The sequence below is a fragment of the Hemitrygon akajei genome, chromosome 6 (assembly GCF_048418815.1).
Source record: "Hemitrygon akajei chromosome 6, sHemAka1.3, whole genome shotgun sequence".
Taxonomy (NCBI): domain Eukaryota; kingdom Metazoa; phylum Chordata; class Chondrichthyes; order Myliobatiformes; family Dasyatidae; genus Hemitrygon; species Hemitrygon akajei.
Genome location: NC_133129.1, coordinates 8441968 through 8452095, shown reverse-complemented (window position 1 = coordinate 8452095; position 10128 = coordinate 8441968). Strand labels below are relative to the sequence as shown.

The 10128-nt window shown below is 45.7% G+C and overlaps 1 protein-coding gene across 1 annotated transcript in view; it reads right to left on the bottom strand.

Moving 5' to 3' along the window:
* Nucleotides 1-234: 234 nt before the first annotated feature.
* Nucleotides 235-10128, bottom strand: part of LOC140728690 (ribonuclease T2-like) — a 70397-nt gene continuing 60503 nt past the window's right edge. Inside the window, exons 11-12 of the mRNA XM_073047651.1 lie at nt 7111-7143; nt 235-353 (exon numbers count right to left, since the gene is read on the bottom strand). Coding sequence (XP_072903752.1) covers nt 309-353; nt 7111-7143 — 78 coding nt within the window. The 3' untranslated portion in view covers nt 235-308. The remainder of the gene's footprint in view (nt 354-7110; nt 7144-10128) is intronic.

The following is a 10128-nucleotide window of genomic DNA, read 5'->3' as shown; positions in this document are numbered from 1 at the left end:
CTGTTACCCATCTCCCTCCCTCCCTCCACCCCCTTACCCTCCCCAACCATCTCCCTTTCCCACGCTACCGCCTCCCACTCCCCCCTCCCTCCACCCCTCCCCCACTACCCCTCCCTCCACCCCTTCCCCACTCCCCCTCCCTCCACCCCCTCCCCCACTACCCCTCCCTCCACCCCTTCCCCACTCCCTCCACCCCTCCCCCTCCCTGCACCCTCGCCCCCCTCCCATCCCACAGTCTGTAGCTGAGCATTTGCAGTCACTGTTCCATTGAGCGTGCGTGCGGTTTGCTTCCTCTGATTTCTGGACAGCTAGATGAAGTTGGCTGGGAGCACCAGTCGTGCTTCTACAACGTACTGCAAAGCAAAAGAGGGAAACAGTCACTGCACAAAAGTTCTCAGCTCCCTACTTATTGCTTCCTTTTTGTTTTGGACTGAATTTGAAAGATGTCTCGGCAATCCCAACATTGCCACCCTTGTCTTCTGCATGGGAACATGTTGGTCCTGAATTCTGTCTGCATGTTTTTAAATTGAAGCAAGAGGCGGAGAGGGAAGAAGTAAAGGCATCTCAGAGACAAGCTGTTTCTTTTACTGATTGGGGAAAAGAGGTTAGACTGCGCAGGCGCGTGACGTAACACGCCAAAGATTTGAAAGAAAGACCGCCATATACAGCGGCCATCGTCGGAGTGGACTGAGGCAGAGTGGGACGGCTTTGGCTCAATCAGGCTTCGGCGAGAACAGGCAGAGGCGAAGTTTGAACAGGGCACAACTGCGCAAGTGTGTGAAAGTCAGCCTCTGAGATCAGCAGGGGAATTTAAAAAGCGAGCAGAGGCTGAGTACGAGCTTCACTCCAGGTGAGGTAAGGCTGGGTAAGCTCCTTTAATTAATCTAATTAGATTAGAAGCAGGTAATGGAGGCAGCAGTTAGGGCAGTCGGGTGCTCCGTTTGCAGTATGTGGGAAGTCAGGGCAAGCACAGCTGTCCCTGATGACTACACCTGCAAAAGGTGCATCCAGCTGCAGCTCCTGACAAACCATGTGAGGGAACTGGAGCTGGAGCTGGATGAACTTCGGATCATTCGGAAGGCAGAGGCAGAAATAGACAGGAGTTTCAGGGAGGTAGTCGCCCCTAGGAGTCAGGAGACAGGTAGCTGGGTGACTGTCAGGAGAGGGAAGGTGTTTAGACAGAATGAGCAGAGCACTCCTGTGGCCGTTCCCATCAACAATAAATATACCGTTTTGGATACTGTTGGTGGGGACGACCTACCAGGGACAAGTTGCAGTGGTTGCGTCTCTGGCACCGAGACTGGACCCTCAGCTCAGAAGGGAAGGAGGGAAAAGAGGGGAGCAGTAGTGATAGGGGATTCAATAATTAAGGGGACAGATAGGAGGTTCTGTGGAAGAGATCGAGAACCCCAGATGGTCTGTTGCCTCCCTGGTGCCAGGGTCTGCGATATCTCAGATCGAGTTCTCAGTATTCTCAAGAGGAAAGGTGAGCAGCCGGATGTCGTGGTCCATGTAGGGACCAATGACGTGGGTAGGAAGAGTGAGGAGGTCCTGAGAGGTGAGCTTAGGGAGCTAGGTGCCAAGTTGAAGGACAGGACCTCCAGGATAGCAATCTCAGGATTGCTACCAGTGCCATGTGCAAGTGGGTTTAGAAATAGTAAGATAGTGCAGATCAACATGTGGCTGAAGACATGGTGCAGGACGGAGGGCTTCAGATTTATAGATAATTGGGCAGTTCTCCAGGGAAGGTGGGACCTGTTCCGGTGGGACTGTTTACATCTGAACTGGAGGGGGACAAATATTCTTGCAGGCAGGTTTGCTAGAGAGGCTCCAGTGGATTTAAACTAGATACGAGGGGAGAGGGGAACCAGAGTATAGGAACAGATGTATGGGAGAAGGAAGGAAAAGAAGACAGTAAAGTTCTTTGTACTGTTAGAGATTAACAGAGAGTAAGAGGTGGAGAATTTCTTAAATGCATTTATTTTAATGCTAGGAGCATTGTAAGAAAGGTGGATGAGCTTAGAACATGGATTGATACCTGGAAATATGATGTTGTAGCTATTAGTGAAACATGGTTGCAGGAGGGGTGTGATTGGCAACTAAATATTCCTGGATTTTGTTGCTTCAGATGTGATAGAATCGGAGGGACAAGAGGGGGAGGTGTTGTGTTGCTTGTCAGAGAAAATATTACAGCGGTGCTGTGGCAGGATAGATTAGAGAGCTCGTCTAGGGAGACTATTTGGGTGGAATTGAGGAAGGGGGAAGGTGTAGTAACACTTATAGGGGTGTATTATAGACCACCTAATGGGGAGCGACAATTGGAGGAACAAATTTGTAAGGAGATAGCAGATATTTGTAGTAAGCACACGGTTGTGATTGTGGGAGATTTTAATTTTCCACACATAGACTGGGAAGCCCATTCTGTAAAAGGGCTGGATGGTTAGGAGTTTGTAAAATGTGTGCAGGATCGTTTTTTGCAGCAATACATAGAGGTACCGACTAGAGAAGGGGCAGTGTTGGATCTTCTGTTAGGGAATGAGATAGGTCAGGTGACGGTGGTATGTGTTGGGGAGCACTTCGGGTCCAGTGATCACAATGCCATTAGTTTTAACATAATTATGGAGAAGGATAGGACTGGACCCAGGGTTGAGATTTTTGATTGGAGAAGGCTAACTTTGAGGAGAAGCAAAAGGATTTAGAAGGAGTGGATTGGGACAATCTGTTTTATGGGAAGGATGTAATAGAGAAATGGAGGTCATTTAAAGGAGAAATTTTGAGGATACAGAATCTTTATGTTCCTGTTAGATTGAAAGGAAAGGTTAAAAGCTTGAGAGAGCCATGGTTTTCAAGGGATATTGGAAACTTGGTTCGGAAAAAGAGAGAGATCTACAATAAATATAGGCAGCATGGAGTAAATGAGGTGCTCGAGGAATATAAAGAATGTAAAAAGAATCTTAAGAAAGAAATTAGAAAAGCTTAAAGAAGATACGAGGTTGCTTTGGCAAGTAAGGTGAAAATAAATCCAAAGGGTTTCTACAGCCATATTAATAGCAAAAGGATAGTGAGGGATAAAATTGGTCCCTTAGAGAATCAGAGTGGACAGCTATGTGTGGAGCCAAAAGAGTTGGGTTATGATGGGTTATGTGCAAGAGGATTAGAGGAGGGCAGAATTACATGAATCCAGGAGGGGTTCTTAAATCAATATATAAATAGTCCGACAACCATAGGGGTTATGCTGAACCTAGTGTTGGGTAATAAAACTGCTCAGGTGAGGACAGTTAGGGAACAGCAATCACAATTCGTTATGTTCTGTTTCTTAAGATGGAGGTAAGATTAAATATGAACCTTGCAGGAGAGCATTAAATTGGAGCAGGAGAAATTACAAGAGTAATCGGCAGGAATGAGGGAGAGTTAATTGGAAACGGTTATATTTGGCTGAATCGACATCTGACATGTGGAAGGCATTTAAAGAACAGCAAATTGTACAGAATCCAGGACTGGACATTCCAAGAAGAAGGACAAGAATGGCTAGATCAGACAAACCTAGATGTTGAGAAAGGTGGTGAAATTAATCAAGAGGGAAATAAAATCGTATGTAAGGTTCAAGAAGCTAAAATCAAACAGAGACCTTAAGGACGTCAGAAAAGAATTTAAGAAGGGAATTTGGAGAGTCAGCCTTGGCCATAAATACCCTCCAGGATTAAAGAATCCCAAGGCATTCTACACATGCATCAAGAGCAAGAGGAGAACCAGTGAGGTGCTAGGACCACTCAAGGATATAGGACGGAACATGTGCTTGGACGTGGAGGATGTAATGAGTACTTGCATCAATATTTATCAAGGAAAAGGACATGGAGGATAAGTAGATCAGTGTAGATTGTGATGATATGACAGGACATTTCAAAATAATAAAAAAATACCCCAGATATGAGTATGCTGAGTTTCTTAACCTTGTTGGCAAGACCCCCAGGCCTGATGGAATAAAGCCAGGATATTGAGAGAAGCAAGTGTTATGGGTGATGGACAGACCTGATGGAAATTGGGTGCAGAGTTAACCATTTCCAACCCCCCCTCCTGAGAACTACAAACTATTGCTGTTGCTATGCTGCTATTGAGAGAGAGAGAGAGATGAAACACAGGCAAGAACATCCACTACAGATAAGAGGGGGAGATAGACTGTTGATTTACTGTATTTTGACTCTTCCTGGATTATCTACCTTCCACTACAAGGACTTTAGTTTGCTCGTTAACATTCCTCAGGAGATAGCAGGAATGGCCTGATTTGATGGACACGGTCATTCAGAGTTGATGGATAGCTGAGACCCCGTGAGTGGGGATAAAGGTAGTTATGGTTGTAATAGGCCTGCTGCAGCTGTTACATCTCGCTCGCTCGCGCGCTCTCTCTCCAACGATTTCAATACAACAACCATAACTACATCAGCACGTATGAACTGAACTGAACTTTATACTTTTCTATGACAATTCATTTACCCCCAGACATCAATAGAGCTTGTTTATTATTGCTTATTATTATTATTCCTACACTTTTAGGTTTATTACTACTAACTTGTGTTATATGTATATTTGCATTATTGGTATTGTTTTGCTTATTTTACTAATAAACACCTTTAGTTTGGTACCAACAGACTCAAACAGATTCTTCTTTCTCTGCTAGTCTGACACCCAGTTACGGGGTATGTAACGCAAGATATTAGATTGTTGGTGCCTTGACCAGTAGCTTCATGATGCCTCTAGTCCCAGGAGAGGTCCTGGACGACTGGCAAGAGGCTAATATCATTGCACTATTCAAAAGGGAAATGGGGATAATCCTGGAATCTGAGCCTCAGTGGCAGGGAAGAGACTAGAAATGAATGGGATATGAACGTAGCTGTGCCGAGTGAGTTTGTAGCGGACACTTCGTTTGCATCGGTGGTGAAGCTGAAAGTGAGGAGGATAGTCAGAAGTGACAGAACGATACTGATCAAATTGGAATTTAATGCTGAGAACTGTGAGCTGAATGACACGAGGAGGAGGCAGAAGTGTGTAAATACACCTGAATGGTCGAGCTCATAGAGAGCACTGTGAAACAGACAGACCTCAGAATACAGGTCAGAGAAACCCTGGAGGTGAGGGTACAGGTAGATCTGGGATACCTGCCTTCATTATCTGAGTACGGAACATTTCAGTTATGAGGAGATAGAGACTCGGTCAGATTTCCCTGGAGAAGTGGAGACTGAGGGAACAACTGCTTGAGGTGTACTGAGGTAAGAGGGACAGGTATGGTAGACAGAGGGAACATTGTTAAAACTACATGGGGAAAGGTTAAATGTGAGGGAGATCTGCAAAAGGTCCTTTCCTACTGAGGGTGGCTATAATCTGGAACACACTGCCTGTGGGGTTACTGGAGACAGGGTCTTCCACAATGCAAGAAATATCTGGATGTGCTGCTGAATCACCAAGGTCCAGGCATATATATGAGGGTAGTGCAGTGGATGTGATCTACATGGATTTTAGTAAGGCATTTGACAAGGTTCCACATGGTAGGCTTATTCAGAAAGTCAGAAGGCATGGGATCCAGGGAAGTTTGGCCAGGTGGATTCAGAATTGGCTTGCCTGCAGAAGGCAGAGGGTCGTGGTGGAGGGAGTACATTCAGACTGGAGGGTTGTGACTAGTGGTGTCCCACAAGCATCAGTTCTGGGACCTCAACTTTTCGTGATTTTTATTAACGACCTGGATGTGGGGGTAGAAGGGTAGCTTGGCAAGTTTGCAGACGACACAAAGTTTGGTGGTGTTGTAGATAGTGTAGAGGATTGTCAAAGATTGCAGAGAGACATTGATAGGATGCAGAAGTGGGCTGAGAAGTGGCAGATGGAGTTGCCATGGAGAAGTGTGAGGTGGTACACTTTGGAAGGACAAACTCCAAGGCAGAGTATAAATTAAATGGCAGCATACTTGGTAGTGTGGAGGAGCAGAGGGATCTGGGGGTACATATCCACAGATCCCTGAAAGTTGCCTCACAGGTAGATAGGGTAGTTAAGGAAACTTATGGAGTGTTAGCTTTCATAAGTCGAGGGATAGAGTTTAAGAGACGCGATATAATGATGCAGCTCTATAAAACCCTAGTTAGGCCACACTTGGAGTACTGTGTCCAGTTCTGGTCGCCTCACTATAGGAAGGATGTGGAAGCATTGGAAAGGGTACAGAGGAGGTTTACTAGAATGTTGCCTGGTTTAGAGAGTATGGATTATGATCAGAGATTAAGGGAGCTAGGGCTTTACTCTCTGGAGAGAAGGAGGATGAGAGGAGACATGATAGAGGTGTACAAGATATTGAGAGGAATAGACAGAGTGGACAGCCAGCACCTCTTCCCCAGGGCACCACTGTTCAATACAATTGGACATGGCTTTAAGGTAAGGGGAGGGAAGTTCAAGGGGGATATTAAAGGAAGGTTTTTCACTCAGAGAGTGGTTGGTGCGTGGAATGCACTGCCTGAGTCAGTGGTGGAGGCAGATACACTAGTGAAGTTTAAGAGACTACTAGACAGGTATATGGAGGAATTTAAGGTGGAGGGTTATATGGGAGGCAGGGTTTAAGGGTCGGCACAGCATTGTGGGCCGAAGGGCTTGTACTGTGCTGTATTGTTCTGTGTTCTACGTTCAATCACTATGGCCCAAGTGCTAAACAAGACAAAATCTGCAGACGCTGGAAATCCGAGCAACACACAAAATGCTGGACAAAATCTTTTCTTAGATACTGCCTGGCCTGCTGAGTTCCTCCAGCATTTTGTATATATTGCTTTGCCCAAGTGCTGTTTCCCACAATCAATTTCCCTCTCTGTACTCCCCATTCCTGACTTGCTCTCTATTGTTCTCACACCTTCCAGAAACTACCATTTCCTGCTTAATTCTCTCTTCATTCACTTTTCATCCCTCACCCACCCTTCACTCCTCACTCTGCCTCCCGATTTCTGCTTCCTTCCTCTTTCTATATCTCCCCCACCCCACTTTGCTCGTCACCATTATCATTTCCACTGTCCACCACCATTTGGAACCAAACACCTTCCTCGTGGATGAAGGAGTTTGTGTTTGGTTTCAGGAGATGATACTCACACTTCCTCCTCGTCTGTTCCTCCGGGCCGATCTCTGTGAACAAAGAGGAAAGTGCAGGTTATCAGGAGGGGACTGACTCAAGTGATGACAGCAGGACCAGGAGGGATGATGAAGCCCCTTTAGAAACGAGCAGAGGTGATGAATGCAACTACTCCATCTCTGTTCAGTCAGCAATGCCAGACCTCAGTAACTCTCCAGATGGAGGGTTTGAACTCGTTTGGCAGTGGGACAGGAACCAGAGAAACTGGTCAGTACAATGGAGGGATTGTGAGACAGGTAGATATCAAGGACCAGCAAGTATAGGCAGGAGCCTGGGAATAGACAAATGTGTTTATTTTAATGCTGGAAGTATGATGGAAGACAGGATGATACAGCGTGCATCTCTACATGGAACTAAGAAGTTCTGGTCGTTATAGAGACTTGGTTGAGAGAGGAACAGGATTGGCTGCATAATGCTCTTGGGTTTTGATCAAACGTTAACAATGTTGTTGAGCTGGGCGACCATTGGGTCCAAGTCCACATTTCCATGAAGTCTGCATGGATGATAAATGAGGTCTGCGGAATGCTTGCCTTTACCAGCAGAGAGTTCAGTTGAAGATTCGGGTAGTAATGTGGCAGCGTTATAAACTGTAGTTAAGCTGCATCTGGAGTGAAGCAGTCAATTCTCATCACTGCAATATAGTGTGATGTGTGATGAGCAAACCAGGCTGAGATGGGGTCAAGAGTTGTCCCCCCTATGAACTATGCTGCTAACGAGAGAGAGAGAAGAAGAGGGGGGAGGCACCCTGCTGCTGATGCTGATAATGAGAGAGAGAGAATGATTTAGGATTATGGCTTCTTCACTAATTGTTTACTTTGCTCCAAGGACAGTTTCTTTGCCTGCTTGTGTGGATTCCTGCTGAGACAGCAAGGCGGGACCAGGTGATGGACAGCTGATGGATGGCCAGTACCCCGTCAGGGGAGATAAAAAGTAAGTCTGCTGAGACACAGGCAGACACACCACGGACACTGAAAGAGCGTTGTGCACCCACCAAAGCCGGGGGTTTGGAGGATCGATTTGCGAGGAATCGATCAGAAGCTCACAGTGTGTGAAGGCAGACTGGTGGGGGCTTGTGTGTGTGTCCATCCTCGCCTGGGTGACAGGCTCACCACTGAAGAACGGTCTGGTCTGCTACGGAGGGGTCACAGTCGGTGACCACAACAGGACAAGAAGACATCAGAAGGTTTGCCTGCAAATGCATCACCTCTCGCTCTCTCCCTCTCTCCAACAGTACAACAGCAACAACCTCGACCTAAACTAAACTGAACTGAACTCTGCACCATCATAAGACTATTCATTTACCCCTGACTTCAATAGAGCTTGGTTTTGATTCCTATTTCCACACTTCTGTATATATCATTGCTAACCTGTTTCATATATTTGCATTTTATAGTACTGTATTACTTAGTTGACTAATAAACACCATGAGTTAAAGTAATACCAGACTCCAACGTATTATTCCATTTCTGCTGGTTTGGTAACCTGGTCACGGGGTATGTGACAATAGGAATGATATTGTGGCATTGGAGAGGATGCAGAGAACTTTAGCAGAGGCACACAGTTAAAGTGAAGGGCGATAATCTCAAAGGAGATGAGCAGGCATGTTTCAGTTTTTCCACATTGTTTGGGTGTCTGGAATAGGGTGGTGGTGAAGAGAAATACAATTCAGGTATATAAGAGGCTCTGAGAGAGGCACATGAACGTTGGTGTGGGCATTGTGGGCTGAAGCAGGGCCTGTTCTGTACTCTTCTAAGTTCTATAGGTATTTTCAACTCCTGCCAGCTCTATTTCCTACAGTCACCCTCCTTCCTGCCACCCTTTCCCTATTCATTCTCCCCTTAACCTGCTCCGCTCCAGATTTGAAAATGACTTCTCTACGCTCTTCCCATGAAGCATCCTATCCCAGTATTGTTCATGGAAATTCGAATGCAAAATCAGTACATCCCCCAGAGAAGGAAGGATTCAAAGGGGGGAAAGGCGCCACAGTGGTTGACAAAGGAAGTCAGAGATTGCATAGCATTAAAAAAAAGGAAATATGACAGAGCTAAGATGAGTGGGAGGACAGATTATTGGGAAGTTTTTAAGGAACAACAGAACTTAACTAAAAAGACAATACGGGGAGAAAAAATGAGGTATGAACACAAGCTAGCCAGGGATATAAAGGAGGATAGCAAAAGCTTTTTTAGGTATGTGAAGAGAAAGAAGATAGTTAAGAGCAATGTTGGGCCCTTGAAGAATGAATTGGGTGAAATTGTTATGGGAAACAGAGAAATGGCAGAAGAATTTAATGAGTACTTTAGATCTGTTTTCACTAAGGAAGACACAAGCAACCTCCCAGATGTATGGATGGGTCAAGGACATAGGGTAACAGAGGAAATGAAACAGATTGACATTCGGAAGGAAACGGTGATGAGAAGACTGATGGGACTGAAGGCTGACAAATCCCCAGGTCCAGATGGTCTGCACCCTAGGGTACTAAAGGAGGTGGCCCTGGAAATTGCGGATGCATTGGTAATCATTTTCCAATGTTCCTTAGATTCAGGATCAGTTCCTGAGGATTGGAGAATGGCTAATGTTATCCCACTTTTTAAGAAAGGAGGGAGGGAGAAAACAGAGAACTATCGACCTGTCAGCCTGACATCGGTGGTGGGAAAGATGCTAGAGTCCATTATTAAGGATGAAATAGTGGCATATCTAGATAGCAGTGATAGGATTGGGCTGAGCCAGCATGGATTTACCAAGGGTAAATCATGCTTGACTAATCTGTTGGAGCTTTTCGAGGATGTAACCAGGAAGTTAGATGGGGGAGATCCAATGGATGTAGTGTACCTCGATTTTCAGAAGGCATTTGATAAGGTCCCACATAGAAGATTGGTGGGTAAAATCAAAGCTCAGGGCATTGGGGGGAAGATATTGACATGGATAGAAAACTGGTTGGCAGATAGAAAGCAAAGGGTAGCGGTGAATGGATGTTTCTC